Here is a 20,000-nt window from a genome sequence, read left to right as displayed (position 1 = left end):
TACGTCAGTTTCAGCTTCCCCTGATCCCTCCGAGACACCTGCACATGTTCTATGCTGGCTGGACTCTTGCTCCCGATATCCCACAGCAGTCTGAAATTTAATATATGTCTAGATTGTGTTCCCTAGTGGGGACGTGCAAAGACAGGGGAGCCCCTGCAGGCACTCCATGAAACACACTGCTGAAATCAGGCATGGACACAAGGCTGTCAGCAAAATTCCTTTGCAGCATCAGCTAACTGATGCTCTAACCCTGCCTGCTCTCAAAAGGTTAATATGCAAATGGTCAAGTTTCAATCAGCTGTGCTTGAAATTGGTGATTATCTGCCATAGACAAAGAGTGTGATCTGTTGCCATATAGATTTTGTTCCAGGTCACGTTTCTCATTATGCTGATAGAACGGCAGCAGAAGAGAGTTTATTACTCGAGGGATGTTGAAAATTTAATTCTGTTTAATAATTAAGTTTAAGCTGGTTATTGCTGGTTATTGAGATTTAATAAATGGAAGCATAAAAACCTGAGCATTACATATAATAATGTTAAAATATGTTAAAAATTGTCTCTTTCTTCAAAAAAGACAAAGAAAACAGCTCCAATTGTTTTTCTATCTTGTCTGACCAATCTGGGGAGGCAACTCCCAAAATAAAAATCTAGTCTGTCTATAGTAATAGTCACTCTATAAATAGTCTTGTGGCAGTCAGCGCTGCTCAGGGTTGCAATATCACACCAGCTCAACGAATTCTGTAAATGATCACATTTCTAATGCTCTTGACATGGGCATGAATTCATAATACTGTGTGTCTTCCACATAAAACTATGGTCTGTTAAATCAGGATGATCATTATCAGCCTCCATTCTTGCTGTTCCAGCTAAACTGAGACCACAGACAGTAAGCTGCTGTCTTTCTACAGTGTGACCTTCATTAAAATGCATCTCTGTTTATTCTTTTTAGTTTTGAAAACTGTGATGACTGCAGCTTGAGCCTCCCCAGTTTACTTGGCATAATCAGTTGTTTGGGTTGTGTTGTTTAAATTTTCATGACTGGAAATTGCAAGCACAACAAAAAACTGAATGGTGTTCACTGGATAGATAACCACTTGGTTGAAAACCAGTTTTCTATGTCAGTTTCTCTCCTGACACTCGCACTGATTTGTCTCAGCTTCCACACTGGCATCGGCTCCGACAGAAAGATCACCCCTAAATGCAGCTCACCCTAGTGGTCCAAGTTGATATGACATGGATTTTTATTAATATCGCTTTTCTAATGTTTCTTTTAATTTAGGCTAACAAATATAACAAATAAATGAGTAAAATAGTTTACAAATGTTGTCGTTATGGGCGGATATTACATTAGCAGCTGCTCCAAGGAGATAACCGAATAGTACAATAAGTAAGGTAATTATGTGAGATATAATCAATTTATGTACATTTGTTATGGAACATATTAATAATACTAGTAAATACCAGTCCTGTTCATTGTTCTAATAATACGGTGACACTGTGAACAGATGATGATGCACATGAGTTTTTATTTGTTACAATGGACAGCTGGTAATGCATATACATTCTGTAATACATCTGATAACGGTGTAGTTTCTTTATTCACAATCAGAATCAGAATTTATTGTGCTAGTCTGCAAGCCATGACACTCTATGTACATATGTGGCCATCTTCAGACCGTTAATGTGAATTCAGTGCACATTTGCACATTATGTACATCATTTTCATCCTATTGTATTGCTTAATTGTTTTAGTCTTTACTGTTTTTTATATAAAAATATATATAAAAACTTGTCTTTTTCTCGATTGACTTCTATTACTTTTACTGCTGTGACGACCTTATTTCCCCACGGGGATCAATAAAGAGTCATTATTATCTTAAAATCCTGCGTCAATAGCATTGACTTCTCCAGTGATAGGGGTGTGGCTGCTACAGTTGACTAAAAATTATGCACTTGCAGACGTGTCACATTGTACAGTGCTGTGTCACATCAGGCTTAAAAACAGACTCCTGTGTCTTGTGGCCAGGACATTATCTAAAAATGTCAAATTTATGCATGTAGTGAACATGCTATAGAATTGATATGTCATGTTAAATTCTGACATAATTCATCAAGGACAGGCTTGACAGTTTTACACAGAATTGGACTTGTCTTGTATATTGAAGCTCTCTGCAGTAGTTTGATGGATAGATTTTTTTGGGGAGGGGGAGGGGGGGATGATGCTAACTGGTGCATGTCACTTCACTGTGACTCATCAACCTCAACGTCAAGAGCTTCAGCACTCCACTTTCAAGTCCCAGTTTTTTTGCAACACTCATCTCTGAGAAAACATGGCAATTTTCTTCAGGCTAAATAAAACCTGAGATTGTGCGTTGACGTCAGCGTAGATGTCACTTTATGAATCTACAATAAAAGCTAAAAGCCGATTAGGTGCAGGAAAAGTACTATTACAGCTAATAATTGCATGCTTCTGCAAACAGGAAAAGACAGCGTGAAGGCTAAATATTCAAATATTTTCTCACTATTCCAGCAAAATAACCCATTTGTCCTTCAGGCTGAACAATTATGTATGATCGGATAATTTTTTTCTATCTAGTAACTAGAATCTATATTACTTCTGTTTTTAGCATGATTAATATTTATAAGAATGAATCCCTAATAATTATTTAAACTTTTTCTAGCATCATTTAGGAAGAGTCACTGTTATTACTGTGATCAAATTTTTCATTTTCTATGTAAAACAACATGAAGAAAAATGTCAAATGTCAAATTCTATCTGGCATGGGCCACGTATTTGTCTAGAGAGAAACTACCGGTTTCATCTCGCCATATTCGCTCACACAGACTTCACTCACACATTTTCTGCAAAACCAAAGAAAAGTGGAGTGTTCTTACCATGAGAGTTCAGCCATTGCTGGCGAACAGATAGAATACTGTACTGAAGGGGTTTGAGCTTTTACGCCAACATGTGTTAAGTAAAGTATATGGCTTTTCTCTGTTTTCAGCTTTGGAGCATTTGTGTGGGACAGAATGTTCACTTTCCACTGCATAGAAATCTTGTTCTAGTCAGGAATAACAGAGCTGGCAAATATTGGCCTATCAATAAACTAGCTGGCTCTTACATGCCTAGTGCTATTATAATAGTTTGCTGTAGACATGAAGACTGGGACTAGCTGTCACTGGGCAAGTAGAGCCAAGTCAAATGTTTGACTTATTATGAATGTCAAAAATAGAATAAAGCTGAGATGATATTTTATTATTTTTATTATACCTTATGACTAGATTTACCGCACCAAAGCAGGAGCCATGTTTTTAAAAGAACATTGAAAACAGAAGTATTTGTGGAATTCAGTGACTAAAACTGAATTTACAAATAGTGCTCTATATTCCATACAATCTCAGTTGAGCTGATTCAAGCTGATTTAAAATAGTCTAACCTGTAGAATACGGATCATATTTTGCTCACACATGCATCTCATCTCTTTTTCTGTTCTAGACTCGTAAAATGTCTGATTTGGAGGATTTCGGCAAGACAGGAGGGCTGTCCAATGTATCTGAAAGCTACCAGCTGAACCCCACCAGTGTGATCGTGTCTGTGGTCTTCTCCCTCATCTTCCTGCTGGGAACCATTGGCAACAGCCTGGTGCTGGCTGTGCTGCTGCGGAGCGGACAGGTTGGATACAACACCACCAATCTGTTCATCCTCAACCTCAGCGTGGCCGACTTCTTCTTCATCATCTTCTGTGTGCCTTTCCAAGCCACCATCTACTCTCTGGAGGGCTGGGTGTTTGGCTCCTTCATGTGCAAGGTGGTGCACTTCTTCATCAACCTCACCATGTACGCCAGCAGCTTCACGCTCGCCGCCGTCTCCGTTGACAGGTGTGTTGACAGCTGCTAACCAATTAGAGAAGACAAAACATTGTTAGCATGCTGTGAAAACGTGTTTATTATTACTTGAGTAGAGTTGAATAGACACAATAAAAAAAAAAAATACAGTACTTCATTACACTGTTATTTTGAATCAACGTACTAAATGTAGCATTCTTAAACATCAGTAAAACATTGTCAAATTAATCATGAAACCTTGACATATTTACCGTAAACAAATGAGACCATGGTGGAGACGACTGGTAGGCTCTATCTCATACCAGTGGTAGCCTATTGTTAGTGCTGGTGTTTTTCAAATTTAAGACCACATTTCCCATAAACCCCTTCGCTTTCTGTTGCAAAAGGATGTCACTACTTGTTCCCCCTCCTCCTCCCTGGCGTCGCTCTGCGTGCGTTTGTTTCCTCTTTGGCTTTACTCAAGAGGATAAACATGTTGGAAGAGATTTTCCATGGTCTTTCACTCTCTCCAACATCTGCCATTGTGAAAAACTCTGAAAGGTTTAGCCCCATTTGTGCCAGAAGAACAGCACCGTCTTCCTGTTTTGTGCCGTAAAGCAATCCAGCAGATTCGCTGCGAAATCTGACCTGGTGGCACACAATGTAAAATGCAGAGAAGGGGCTGCAAATCTTCTCAGTGACGGTCTTGTTTGTTAACAGTAATTAAATCCATGTCTCAAAATTAACATGGTAATGATTTATTGATCTTAAAAATGCTACACCTAGTAACACTGGTACATGTCAAGTGAGTATCAAGTTTCAATTAGGGAAGACAGCTTTCCCTTTCTCTCTTTTTTTCTTCAAAATGGATTTCTGCCCACTCACCTCATTAAAAAGTGCTCACTTCCTCTGTACACACATTCACTTCTTTCATTTTCTGTTTTTTTTCACACTACATTTTCATGAATAGGTGTGTTTAATCCATCACAAATGTGTTCTCTCATCTAAAGCTATGATGAAAAATGGTCTGCTGTGCACATTAATTGGAACCCAGGGGTATATATTAAAAGAATTAGAAGAAGACCTTTAACACCTTGCAGTGAAGCTGAATCAGTAACTAGTACACTATGAGAATACAATCTACTCATGTATTACTGCTGCCTAAAATTAAACCTTCATTGGGAAAGCTAGAAGAACCCATCATTATAGTTGTTGGGAAACAACATCACCCCAATCAATAGACAGTGTCAATGTGTGATTTCCCTCAGTGGTAGACTCCCTCAGCACACAGTGGCTCTGTTTACCTTTTAGAGGATTCAATAGATTCTTCACCTTGCAAGCCAGATCATTTCATGAGTTCCTTGCCAGTCTGGAAAAGAGCAAGACCATCTGGCTTTGGAGGTTAATAGATTTCCTCTGTTTTAAGAAAAGAGAATGAGCTCACTGTTGCAGCTGAGACCAGGAATCTCCAGCATTAATTAAATCACAGTAAGCCTGGAAAGAACGGCACACTCCTTTAATGGAAATCATTTGCTGCCGCAGTGTGCTAACCCCAGGCAGATCATACATTTGCTGGGATTTTATACTAGAATAATATCCACTGTGAAATCGATTCCATATAGAAGAGGAAAATGTAACGTTATTGCTTCTAATCAAAGCCAGGGTTGCAGAGTTAGCTTGCACATGCAGGTTGGAAAGAAAGATGATATCTGGTTCATACAGTAAGGTAACTGGTAGTACAACAATCCACAAGGTACCACAAAGAAGTTTTATTTTGACAACGTCTAAATGCAGAAGCTGAAAGATAATTCTCTATTCTAATGTAGAGTTCAGGCTGTTACATTCCTGGACACATAATTTAAGATATTTCAGTCCTATACACCCAAAAATTAAACATCCATGTTGAGAAATTGTGTATCCAGGAGGGCTTCATGATAAGACAAACATCTAAGAGACAAATGATGACAAATGCTTTTGTCTTGTAAAACACTGAATACATGCAGCCACTATACCAGGCTTCCTCCATTAATAAAGTGAAAGAACCTGAAATGGGAGAATTATATTTTATTTTTATTTTTTTGCACATTTTTCCATTATGTACCTGCATACCCATGTTGATGGGACATGAGTAGAGATAAACCTAGATCATACATACTTTAAATATAGAATTAGAAATAGAAGCCCTGGGAAAGTGGATTTGAATAGTATAGTAGTAGTACTAGTAGTAGTTGTACTGTATTTCTTTATCACAGAAACATTACAAGCAATGCAAGACACCATACCAAACACAAACAGTGCAAACACAAACTAAACAGCACACACATATGCACAACTATCCATGTCTATACTGAGCTGACAGGTCAGACATTATCTATGATCATTCCACCATTTCATCGCACTGAGAACAAAAGACCGTTTGAAGCTCTCTGTAAACATTTTAGGAAATATAAACCAATTACTGAAACAGTTTCTGTGTTGAATCAGTACATTATGAAGTGTGTTATCTGTGTTGCCCAGCATACTCTGAAATTTAGACACGGCTCGCCTGTTGTACAGTACATTTAGTGATTTAGTGGTTGGATTATATCCAATAGTTGAACCGGCTTTCTTTATGATCTTTCACAGTCTGTTGTCAGCCTCTTTGATTGGTTTCCTTTCCAGCAAATGACGATATAAATGAGAACACCAAAAAAAAAAGAGAAAAATTACATGAAAATACTTTAGTCGGGGAAATGAAGCCTAGCTTGTGCTCTCTAAAACTGTAATAAGTTCTCCCTCCGATTTACCTTATTTTAATACCTGCATATTTATAGTCCACTGAGCCTATCATTTCACCCTGTATGACAAGTGGGTTCAAAGTTTCAGCCCTTTTCCTGGATGGTAACCACTGGCCGTTATTTTCCCCTAATGTCAGCGTTGAGTATCTTTTCTCCATTACACCGAGGGTTGAAAGACCAGAGAGGCTATTTACTGGATATAAACACTCTTTTTGGAGAGGTAGCTGAAGTGTCCTTAGCTGTAAATGAGGCTGGGGCGGACAAGGATTTGCAGGTAACAACGGCTCATGGACGAGCAGGTAGAATATGGCAAATACAGCTTTACGTGTACAAACCCAACAAACCAGAGAATCATGAGTTAGAGGCCATTACTTAAGCAATAATAAATGAGAAGCAGTGCTATACTGTGAGATGTTGCTGTGCTACGGTTGCAGATTTATGGAAAGATTAGTGCCAACAGACACTATTTGTAATGCTCAGATTGAACCTTTGAATTCACAAAATGAATTCAAATAACGGATTTGTAAGGCGGCACAATTACAAATTGAAAGCACTTGAAATTCATTCATTCATTCAATTGAATGTGATATTTATTTAACTTTTAATTGCAAATTCAGTTTTCTCAATTCAGATTCAGCTTCCTGAGACACACATCGGGGCATTAGAGACTTTTCTTCCCTGAGTGATGAAAGAAAGGCAGCCTCCTCCTCCACAGCTACCAACAGCGGGCTAACACAGTTGTTTTCAGTACTGCTGGTTTTCTGTCCTATCAGGAAGTTAATTGCGTTCACCTGGCGTCCCAGGTGTCAATCAGTCCTTGATTAGGTGACTAAAATGAAACCAGCAGGACTCTGGGTCCTGAGGAGCAGGACTGAAACCCACTGGGCTGACACTCTTCACTTAGCCAACCACAGGCCATGTGGCACTGTGCCTTGCTCATCTCAGCAGCCAGTGATTGAGTCTCATCCTCCCCACTTGGTGAAAGAGTTTCAAATTGTATCCTAGCTACTAGTGAGGCTTAGTACATAGTTTGCTACTTTACAGACAGCTACTGTTTTAAAGCAACTGCATTGCAGCCTGGCAGACCTATAGTCGTTTACAGCATTGCAGAAAGCAGCAAATACTTGTATATTTAGTAATGGTAGAGTAGAAGTTTACTGAATTATGTTTACATGCATAATCAGTACTGAGTGATACAACACATATTTTTGGGGAAGAAATCATGCAAATAACTGTTTCAATCATTTAGCCGCCAAAACTGTCAGTTTGTTGTATCAATACCTGATATGACAAATGGCTGAGGAAATAGGTATCTATAAGTTATTGCCAGTTACATGTTGATGTCTAATAAGCCCTCTAGCTATCATATAAATAGCTTACGCCTGTGCGACTTCACCGTCTCTTTCAACAATTCAAGAGGCCTTTTACCTCTTGCCAAGCCGTCATTGTAAATAAGAATTTGTTCTTAATTGACTTGCCTGGTTAAAATAAAGGTTAAATAAAAATAAAATGAAATAAATAAATATGGCTTTTTCGAGTTGTGGCCTAAGGAAGGGTTATTTTCACCGTCGTGGAGTGGCAGCATGCTTGCTAGGATTAGTGGTTAGCTTGACATTATTGGCCACAGTTATAAACTTCCAATTCATAGTATTCTGTTACATCACCACACGGCCATCTTGGTAGGAAAATAACTGGTGATTGTAATAAATTAACAGGTGATTTCAATCAAATGACAAACACAGCCAATGAGCTGTGTGTATTGGTAGGAAATTCATGTGACATCATGGGAATACTATGAATAGCCTAGTCTGCGGTGCTTCCTCTTTTGGCCAGAGAGCCCAGAGAGGCTGAGGCTGTAGATCCATCCTGACAGCTATTTGAATTTATCATGAGCCCAGTTTGGTCCTGAATGACCAAATGGCTTTAAGGACATGGAGTGTCAAGCTATGAGTGCAGCCAGTGTAAACATGGCAGACTGTTGTTACTACACTTTGCAATAAACGTGTGAGCGGGACTAACTGTCAACATGTAATGAAGGAGGACATTTTTATTGCCGTTCCAGACTCTATTATGTGTGTTTGTCTCAGAGTAGCCAAGCCCAGTGAAAACCTAAAGCCTAACCCTAACCTGAGATGGTGTGAAGGGGAAGAACAAGCCTTGTCATTACATGACAAGGCTTTTCTCCATATAGGAATACTGCTTCATTTAAACATTCGCAATCCCAAAAACAAGATATACACTCTTGACTCTATGTCATGAAAAGTATCAGTAAATGGTAGTAAACTATTCTTTCTCTGTTACTCATGAACCACACTTGACAATCCATACTGGGGGAAAAATCATAAAATGTCCTCATCATGCAGCCATCCCTATAAGAGCAGCAGTTTTGCAAATAGCTATGTATAGTTGTTTATAGTGTATAGTCTATAAATCCTATTTGGATTGATAGATTTGTGCATGAGAAATCATGAGTTCAACTATATTAATATTAATAATATAATTAAAACAAATTTTTATTCTGCATTCTGGCCTCTGAGATATCATCATCATACTCTTATCATCATACTCTACCACACTGATTCAACAATTGTTAATACTCAGTATATGATGTACACTGGCATTCCAGTTTAAGTTTTTAATACACTGTGTTTTCTTGTAGGTATCTGGCCATTCGCTACCCGCTGCGCTCCAGAGAGCTAAGAACCCCTTGTAATGCAGTGGTTGCCATGGTGATCATCTGGGGTCTTTCCCTCGTCTTCGCAGGTCCTTATCTCAGCTACTATGACCTAATTGATTACGCAAACAGCACTGTGTGTATCCCCGGCTGGGAGGAGCAAAACCGCAAAGTGCTGGACACGTGCACCTTCATGTTCGGCTACGTCATTCCCGTGCTGATCGTGAGCCTCTCCTACACCAGAACCATCAAGTACCTATGGACGGCCGTCGACCCTCTGGACGGCATGTCGGAATCCAAGAGGGCCAAACGCAAAGTCACAAAAATGATCATCATTGTCACGGTGCTTTTCTGCATATGCTGGCTGCCGTACCACGTGGTGATCCTGTGCTACCTGTACGGAGACTTTCCTTTCAACCAAACCACGTACGCCTTCAGGATCCTCTCCCACTGCATGGCCTACGCCAACTCCTGTCTCAACCCCATCGTGTACGCCCTGGTGTCCAAGCACTTTCGCAAAGGTTTCAAGAAGGTGTTCAGCTGCATCCTCAGTAAAAACGGGAGGAATAAGGTCCACGTGGTTCATGTAGCCAACACTGTGCCGGGGTTTGAAGCGGGCTCCACAGAGGTTTCGCAAATGAATGAGGAGAACGTACGACAGAATGAATGTGAAATGATTAACAGGCCCATCGCTGAGCCGAGAGAAGCCACAATGGCGCTGAACTTGCCTTTTCAGAGGCAACCTTGACAACTGATTCAGCTGTGTTCAAGGGCTCTATGCAGATTGCCTTATGACAAAGACATTGCAGCAAAAAGTGTTTATATACAGCACATGAAGATATCTCACTTCTTTGGTGGCAAACAGGGGAGGAGATAAAAGGGTTGATGCAAGAACATTTTCTGGAACTGAAGACATAGTAATATATATTAATGGACACATTTTGTTGCTTTACTTGTATTTTGCATTGATTGTATTCACTGCATGTTTCTCTTTGGTGTAAAATATTCTATATTTAAATGAGTGTTTTATTAATGAGTGCACTAAAGCACTTCAGAGTTGTGTATTGTAATTTAAAAGCTGTGATATGTATCCTTTACAGACTCAGTGTACTTTCTTTCTCAAAATGAAAGCAAATCCTCAGTATCTCTCTCTCTGTTTTGCGATATAAGCTTGTGTCCTACCTCACTGCTGTGAAAATGTTCTTGCCTCCTAGTCGTGTTATGTCCATCCACTCCGCAGATTTTCTAAGATGCAATTTTCCTCTTGTTACAAAAGGAACATCCTCCTTTATACTGACCAATTTCCCTCTGTGTTTACTGTGATTTTGCTGTTTGCCTTTGTATATCTATTTTAGTGTCTCTCTTACTGTTTGTTCTGTTTCATCATGCAGACTTTTCAAGTGTAACAGCCTGTATATTTTAAGAGATATATTTCCAGAGAGTGTGTAAAAAAATTAATATTTGTATAGATAATATATAAATAGATATTTATCAAAATGTTTTAGAACAATGTACTACACACCTAAATGACCAAATAAAGTATTTTCTGCTGTGAGATTTTAGTGGATATTCTATTCAATAAAACTGAACACAAATGAATATGTACTTCTTTCATCTCTTGAAAAGATCAGTCAACTGTTCAAATGGAGAGCTTCAATTAAACGATTTTTGCCAAAAACAAATTGAGAGCAAAACATCTACTATCAACCATCAGTTCTTGTATCATAAAACGATCATTTCATAGCACTGTAGTCACTTCAATCCATGTTCTTACAAGATGAAAAGATTTCTTTCTTCTTTCTCACAAACAAACAAGTAGAATGTATCTGTTTTATTCGGGCCATGCTGTGAATACTGAGGTACACTTGATTTGTTTCTTCTGCCAACAGTGCTCTTGTATGAAAGAGACAGAGGCACTGAGGCTGCATTAATTGCTTTGCAATTAATTTCCTTGATTCACTGACTTCAAATTAAACTTAATTACATCATTATTTACTTTAAAGTAGTCAATACAAAATTACATGCGCTTTTGTAATCACATGTTTATATGCACAGCTATGTTGATTTTTTTATGTTTTTTTGGTTTTTTTTTAAGCTATGTTGCGTTTGTACTGTGAAAATACAGCACAGAGTCCAAGACAAATTTCCCTATGGGGACAGTTGCAGTATATCTTGTCTTATGAACACTGAATAATGTCAGAATATCAAGCCACGGCATCATCATCAATGGCACAATGTCAGTGCATTATTAACATTACTACGGTAATACCATAGGATTAAATGTTGCTATACTTTGTACACTGTAATATTTGTTGCAAAACATGTATGGCAAATATGTAATTATTTCAGTGGGAAAGGATGTGGTGAGAACTGACAGCTGTCAAAACTCAAATGGAAAAGTAAATAACCAATTATAAAGGATATGGTGAGAGCCAAGTAATTCCATGGGAACAAACAACACTTTCTTTTATAGTCCAGGCAAGTTTAAAAAACCCTTTCCAAGTGGGTAGAGCCATGAACATTTAATGTAATGTAATCTAGTAGAAAGCTTCAGTACCTACAAGATCATTCCTTGAATTTATGGGTAATAGAGAAGGTGTTTTTTTAAGAAAGAGTAGCATGATTCCCTATGAATTATCTGTTTAACTCTGGAAGTTAACATCTTAAACAAGTACAATGTAGTTCCTTGAACTGATGAGTAATAGCAGATATTTTTAAATAATTCAGTGGTTGTTACAGCTGTAGTTACTTGGTAACTTAATTTACCAGGTAATACCTTTAGTGCCTTGGGTGGCTTAAAAAGAAGGCTTACCAGAGTTTGTTTGTTTTTTTGTTTTTTTTTTACAGTGACTTGACATTTGAAGAGCAGATAGAAAAATCAAGTCATTTTTATCCCCACCTCTGCTCCACCCTCAACCCTAGGGTTGGCTGTACCGTATGTCAATGAATGGGAGGTTACATAGCATCAATACATGTCACTTGGCTTAATTTAACAAAAATCCATTCAGTATTATTTACAAGAATGACAAAATTAGTTACCAAACTACCCAGCAGGCTTTTAGCTAGTTGGAATGTTCCACCTCCTGCAAAGGGAACAAGCTAACTAGCTACAGCTTGGCAGGCTACTGTGAAAAAATGTCACCAGTTACTATCATGAGCCTGAAGCATAGACTGTAAAAAAAGATGGATGTAGTGAGTGTGACGTCAGCCATAGGTTTCTGAAGGGCCCTTTTGAAGCCAAAAGATTGGGTTTACGATCGCCACCATGTTGACTTGTTCAGACTTGTTCAGTTTCAAATCCAGTGTGTATGGCTATATTCAGAGCTACGTTATATTTGATTGAATCTCCTGCAGTTTCTCCTTTGTATGGATCACATGTTGAAGAAAAATAGACATTTTTCCTGGTGAATGTATGGCTGATGTAGCTTAATATAGCCTCAGTAGCTCACTTACTTTACATAATGCTAGGCAGTAAGCACATAGGCCTAACAGGTAAGGTGAGGTCACTTAGTGTAACCTTCTACCAAAACAGCAGTTCCTTTCATTTTCATGTCTACTTTGTATGGCAAGAATGGAACTCCCTTTACTTTAACATAGTTTTATTCTTAATACAGGCATCAGAGATAGAAAAAGGCAGAGATGAGAGGAGTGGAGAGGTAAGAAGTTGGACTGTGAGCTGTAATGTTACTCAGAGCCCGACTTTGGGATTCAAGCATTATTTCCAACCACTTTCTCCTCTGGTAATTCACGGCATGTGCAAGGAAAAAATAAAGAGAGACAGAGGGAGAGACACAGGGATAGAGGTATGAGAAGGGAATCAAACTGTTGTTCAAACTTTTCTTCAGTAGCTACATGATGAGTAAACTGACCAATGGCATGACCTGGATAGTTACCAATAACAGTTCAATTGACTGTATTTTGTTTTTTGTTTTTTTGTATTCTCGATACTATCTAAACACCAGTCTTCTAAAGATCATCTTTGATCACACTTGAAACAGCATGACTTTTTCATGACAATATTTTGTGTTATTTCATTTTTCTAGTTTTTCCCACAAAATGTCTAGGTGGTAGGCTATAGTCTCTCAGATTGCACCATACTAAAAAACGGGGGAGGATGCCCTTGGATGACCCTTCAATGGTTATGCCACTGCCTCTGGGCTGAGCCTTGATGTTCCACAATCCTAGTCTCACCCCTGCTTTTATGTCATCTCATTTGTACTTCTGCAACTCCTTCTATATTGCTGCCTCATTCAAAAATCATTCTCACTTCTCAAGCTCTTTCACCAAGTGGGGTCTTGATCATTCAGATCAAGATCAAGACAGTTCAGATCAAGAAAACTGAATTTGAATTGGGAAAACCAAATTTTAAATTATAGCTAAAAGTTAAATTCAATAATAATCATAGTGAATTTCAAGCCATTGCAATCAATTTTAAATTGTGCTACACAAATTAATAATTTGAATTTATACAAGAAATCCATTGTTTTAAATTTAGTGGTTCAATACGAGCATGACAAAGCTGGAGCCTATCCCAGCATGCATTGGGTGGAAAGCAGGGAAACACCCCAAACACGTGGCCAGTCCATCACAGGGATAAAATGCTTATGTCTTTTTTTTTTGTCCACTTTTTAATCGTGCCATGGCTTCTCATAAAAAGGCATATAACTTCCGCATGGATTCACATAACACCATCAAACTTCATGAGCCTATCAGCAGACAGAAGAAGAGGCAAACTCTCCATTATTGGCCCAATCAAACAACATCTGGGCACTGGAGAGTTCATTTCCGGTTGATACATAACCGCCCTGCTAATTGGTCCAGTGGTAGAAGAGCAGCCCAAATGTAAACTGAACAGATATAGAGCTGATTGGCCATGTGGTGTTGTGATAATTGGCTAAAATGCGTAAAAGTGGCTGGAATTTGAACAGGCAGATCTCATGTCATGAAAATGTGCGCATCTCCTGATGTGAAAGTTGGTAATGTGGCATGGAAGAAATAATTACTAGCTTTTGGTGAAAATACGACATGTGGAACTGGCATATATTGACAATTGCATAGCGTTGGTGGAGGTATGCGTTCTACTGAGTGCCATCTAGTTTTTAACCACTTTTCTTTTTAATATGTTTTTATCTCCTTTTTATGTGTTTTGCTATTGCTTTATTTTATGCCTTTCTGTAATGTACCCTATAACCTCTGCTTCTAGATAAGTGCTATGTAAATAAAGATTTTTAGTATTAGCATTAGCTTGTAGCGATGTATATGTAGCATATACACAGACAGATTCCTTCGGAACAAATTGAGATAGTGGGATATGGGGGATATTTTTTTCTCTTTGGAAAGAGAGGTCAGACATTAACAGCATTAGATATGAAGGGAACCAGTAAATGTTTTAAATGCTTACTACAATATTTTTCAAGCAATGAAATATTACGTCCTTGGACACCTCTGCCTAGATGCACCGTATCTATTCCAGAAAGATACAATTAAATATCAGGGTTGTTGTTGTTTTTTTGCCACATTCACCTGCTGCCTATATTCCAACACAAATGTTTTTAGCTGATGTTTTCTGCTCTAGGAGCTGGTGATGAAAAATATTACGGAGAGCAGCACAACACAGAGGATCCCCAGAGATTCCTGCTTCTCTGGAATCTGAGAGCAGAACAGGAAGCATTTGAATAAACAGTTGGGCCAAGCTGCACATAAAAGGAGACATTAATGAATAACTAAAGCTCCCGTATAGTCATGAAAGATGCATACTTAATTTTATTTATTTATTCAGTTTATTTGGGAGGGACAGTACATATTAATAAACATTTCTGTAAATATGCCAGAGTTAGCCAAAAGACATTTTCATCTGTAGTCACTGGTCAGATGTTTGGGTTGGCAGCCTAAAAAAAAAAAAAAAAAGAATGTTAGGCACATTAACAAGCATGCATATACATGTCAAAGCATTATTAGGGAATTCATCCTATACAAAGGGGATTTGTTAAAAAAAATGAAACAAACATAAGCAACAGGACATTGTATACCTTTAATGTTGACCAATATGTCCTGCAGCAGTTTTTTAAGGCTGTTCTGCAGAGCATCCTTTCCTTTGGCCTGATGTGTGTGTTTGGTAACATCTAAGATCAAGCCGGGCTACAGCGGACGGTGAGTGGGGTCATTGGATGTGATCAGAGATATCAGCTGCTCAATTGTGCAAAGATCTTATTCTGAGCAAGGCTGGTCGCATTCTCAGTGACCCCACACAACCTCTACACTACATGATAAGTTACAACATGGCAATTGGGGCAAAGGCAGAATCCTGCAACAGAAAAATCAGAACTACAAGGTTTAAAAAGTCATTTGTACCCAAAGCTATTAGGTGGCTGACAGAACAAGGCCACAAGGTTTCTTCCAAGTTTTCCTACTAAGGTTTTTCTTGGGAGTTTTTCCTTGTGTGCATTTAGGGTCTAAGGCTGGGGTGCCGGGTAGGTTAGGCTATGTAGAATAGGTAGATTGTTTGTCTTGCTAAATTTGCTCTTGCCTACCTTGTGTTTCGCTATGTTTGTCCTACATAATTTTGTTCACCATTGATTGTGTTTAGCTTGACCTAGCTAGACACATTCTCTGTAAAGTCCTCTGAGACATGCTTGTGATAAAGGGCTATATAAATAAACTTGACTTGACTTGACACTGAATTTGTTTCACTGGCTTGTTTATTAGGGATGTGTGCAAGACATAAACTGCAGCATTCTGGATAAACTATACATGTAGTTTCCTTATGGAAGACCAGAAAAGAGGAGATTACAGTAATCTAGCCTGCTAGAACTGAGAGCATGTACAAGTTTCAGAGTCAGACTGAGTTTTCAACAAAATCTTTTACCTTAGAGATATTTTTAGCCCCGCAACAGCAGGGGCTCTATGGATGGTGGTGTGGTTGGTCGGTCGGTCGGTTGCTCTGTTCACCACTTTATGGGTCACATGGGTGAAAGTGTGCCGCAGGGAGTTAGACTGCAGACACTCAACCGGGAGACCCGAGTTTGATTCCCGGCAGGAACGAAAATAGAATGTTTTATTAAGCCCCAGCTGTTAGTCTTGTTTAATTGATAGAATGCAGAATTAGTGATCCAAGAATTGACCCCTGTGGAACCCCACACACAACCTTTTAAGTGTAAAAATCACCAAGAGAGACAAAGAAACTACGACCTAAACCAGTTTTAGAACTGAGCCAGATAAGCCAACCCAGTTACTGAGGCTCAGTTAAGATGTTATGAGCAACATCAAAGGCGGCACTCCGATCCAATAACGCAGACCGCTTGTTTGTATCAGTGTTGACACCTGTGTCATAGACAACAATGGTTGCCGTGGAAACCAGATTGAAATTTGTCACTGAGATTTTTCAAGGTTAAGTAGTCATTAAGTTTATAGACAACCTTTTCAAGAATTATGCTGAGAAAAGGAAGGTTTGAGATTGGTTCTATAATAACAGATAAGGGTCATATCTAAGCTGTTCTAATGGGTTAATAATTTCAGTTTTGAGGGAGCTGGGAACAGAAACTGTATTGAACTGTTATAACTACAGGTAATACTTCATGTGCTTAACAGCTAAAAACAGATTTTAAAAAAGATGTGGGGAGTGGAGGAAGGGGACAGGTGGAAAGCTGGAGCTGCCGCACAACCTCATCAAGCGCTTTGTCAACACTGTTAAAAAATTCATGCCTTCCTCCAAGGTGCAGGAGGGGAAATCAGATTCCTTAGTTGAGCTTGATTTAGCAATATCTTGCCTGATGTGAATAATTTTCTCATTGAAGTAGGCTGCAAATTCATTACATTTAGCAGTGGAATTCCTGAGAGATTGAGAGTGGCTGATTGAAAGACTATCAATAGTGGAAAATAGAATGTGTGCACTGTTCTTATTTTTTGAATAGCAAGTTTAATTTCCTTGTTCTATGTGTGCAGTCTCTCTTGATAAATGTCAAGGTGAATTTGGAGCTTAGTTTTTTGCTATTTGCGCTCAACCTTTCAGCAGTCTGGCTTGAGGTTACAAATCAATTCCCTGTTTCTCCAAGGTTATTTTTGATTACCAGATAGTACTTTTATTTTGCATGGAGCCATTTCATCAGTAGTTCTTCAAATCCTGCTATTAAAACTATCCAGTAGATCATCATAGGATCATGCAGTGGGCAGTACGTAAAGGTAACAGTGGTTTTCACTTTGGGTGGATGACAAACAAAGCACAACAAGGGAATCACATTTCAGAATTACTGCAATATACTTGAATGTTGCAAAATCACCAAAATGCCAGAAAAATGTATCAGCAAAACAAAGCAGCTACAGCCCCACCCCTCTTATTCTGCCTGATGGTATATGAAAAAAGAAAAAAGGGTGAAGTTTCAATCAGTGCAGCTGCCCCTGGAAAATTAAGTCAAGTCCTTGTTCGTTAATGAGGTCACTGATCATTGCTGGCTGCCAGCTTTACAATGCTTAAAGGGTAACTTCGGTATTTTTCAACCTGGACCCTATTTTCCCATCTTTTTGTGTCTAAGGAAATAATGGGGACAACAATTTTTGAAATTGGTCCAGTATTGAGCGAGATCGTTTCAGCCAGCAGCCGCGAAACGGGCTGCAATGTAATCCGACGGGGCAAACGCGAACTGTCAATGAGCGTCCACTAAAAGTGCTTGTTTTTGCCACTGACAGGCTCAGATTGTTGTTATAAGTGTCTGACAACATTATGGAAAGGACCCTACAGAGAAATAAAATGTTTTTCTTTACCTTTTGCTTGATCTGGTCTGTTTGTTATTGTGTGTAACCAAGTCAATCTCCTATTATAATCTATATATAATAGTATATTTATTTATTATACTTATTTATTTAGACAATCTGTATGACTTCCACCTACTCTGCCCATTACTGTCCTCTCCGGTGCTGCCAAGAATCAAGTCCAGAATATGTAGACTGGTTGGGATGACACTTTCAAAGGTCAGTGACTTCAAAAAGTACATGTCATTTAAAATGTCAAAATAACATTTAGCACTGCTTATACTGCACAACAGCTTTTCCAGGAATTCTGTGACTGACCTGGCCCAAAACAAGGAGAAGATACGATCATGCAATATGAATTTTCTGGCTTACATTTCTGTGTAGACTTCATCAGAGCAGCCTCTTGCTTGCGATGTGAAAATCAATATATCCATTGTTGACTGGAACATGCACACATTTCCCCACTGACTCGCTAGATTGAGGTTATGCAGGCCAGTGAATGGAAGGGTGTTGTTTACAGGCAAGTCAGCATGTTGCAGAAAGATCCCATCAACAATGGCATGAAGGACAACGATACACACACACCTCTGTTGCTGTGGAAGCTCAAGTGGACTAAGATTTTAATTACAGCTCATACTTTATATGTGTCTTAAAAAAAAAACACATTAATTAAACAAATGAATGTTTACTTCTTGGATTTAAACCCTCAAGGTTTAAGATGCTGACTGAGCAGCACGGTAATATCTACCAATCAGGTCATTTGATTCCCTAGCTGGGTAATCAATTATTAGTCCAATATGAGCCTGTGGGTTGAGAATTGGAATGGACATGAGTGAGCACAGTATTCACTGAATCAACATGGCGGCAGCAGTGTTACTAATCTGTAGGAGTACATACACATTTGAGCACAGAACAGTGCTGACACTCTTTTTTGCTTTTCTGTACGTTTTGCTGAAATGATCAGCAACGACAGCCACATCCTAAGTGCCATAACAATAGACAGTTAAAATAGAGCTACAGCACTAAAGCTTTGTTCAGACTGCATGAGTGAAGACAAAAGTACGCAACTGAAGCTGATTACCATAATTATTCAAGATCAAATGTTGTAGACAGTGAGTGAGCAGTTTTTGCCCCATTCCTCTAATCCTCTCGGGTCATTGTAGGTTATGGGATTTCACAGGGGAATTCCATTCTTATCATATTCAGGGCAAAGCCTCTTCAGATCTGTATCTATACAGCATAGACACCTACAGTTAATTTTCTTTGTATCATCACCAGTGTGCTTTTGCTGCCAGTTGGGTGGGAGGATCACTGCAAGAGGAACAAAGCAGTATATCTAATATTATCAGTGATCCAAGACTGCCCTCTTGCGTCTGCAGCAGCGAAACACTGCAGCAGGTTGTGGTCAACCTGTTACTGAGCTGTGATTTTAATATTTAACTTATTGCCACAATTGTGTTGGGTACCCTTTTAAATATGTTTGGTTTTTTAGACTAAGGCTTTCAAAAAGAAAACACCAACCTCTTACCAATCACGTCTTAAAGCGTATCTTTCTGAAAAAGCTTTCTTATAATTTGCTGTTTTATCTCATTTTTCTTTGTGTCTCATTTTAAATGTAGCCCATGTTTTATTGTTTTTATATTTTCTTATACTGTAGATTGATATTACTCGATTTTTTGTAACTCATATTGTATGTTTTCACTGTGAAGCACTTTGTAACTTTGTTTTGAAAAGTGCTATATAAATAAAGGTGGGCTGACCATGCATACAGTAGATATAGTGTTAATTAAAGATACACAGATTTTCCTAAGATATCATACAAACACTGTTATGAGAACACATTCAAATGTTGATTGCAGCACTCAATTTAATCGCTCCCACCACCCCCACTGTTCATTTTGCTTTTGTTTGCATGCATTAGATGAAGATGAAGTTTGGGCCAATCACACTCATTACTCAAGCTCTGGTTTATTGCATGT

At 38.6% G+C, this 20,000-nt stretch overlaps 1 protein-coding gene across 1 annotated transcript; it reads left to right on the top strand.

Moving 5' to 3' along the window:
- Positions 1 to 3,505: 3,505 nt before the first annotated feature.
- On the top strand, positions 3,506 to 10,024 carry galr2b (galanin receptor 2b). The gene is made up of 2 exons (XM_071517870.1): positions 3,506 to 3,879; positions 9,262 to 10,024. Exons 1-2 carry the CDS (start codon positions 3,506 to 3,508, stop codon positions 10,022 to 10,024), a joined length of 1,137 nt encoding a protein of 378 aa, XP_071373971.1.
- Positions 10,025 to 20,000: the final 9,976 nt, after the last annotated feature.

This window comes from Centroberyx affinis, unplaced genomic scaffold, assembly GCF_046629955.1.
Source record: "Centroberyx affinis isolate AG114_WGS23_722 - 3 ecotype Tasmania unplaced genomic scaffold, CSIRO-AGI_Caff_v1 ptg000532l_1, whole genome shotgun sequence".
NCBI classification, from domain to species: domain Eukaryota; kingdom Metazoa; phylum Chordata; class Actinopteri; order Beryciformes; family Berycidae; genus Centroberyx; species Centroberyx affinis.
The sequence above is the reverse complement of the archived record's forward strand: the minus strand, read 5'-3'. Positions and strand labels throughout refer to the sequence as shown.

What these genes read in the sequence shown, in the direction of transcription:
- galr2b (XM_071517870.1), top strand. Translation starts at nt 3,506, where the DNA reads ATGTCTGATTTGGAGGATTTCGGCAAGACAGGAGGGCTGTCCAATGTA. An exon ending in GCCGCCGTCTCCGTTGACAG is followed by an intron (nt 3,880 to 9,261) that starts GTGTGTTGACAG and finishes GTTTTCTTGTAG; the next exon opens with GTATCTGGCCATTCGCTACC.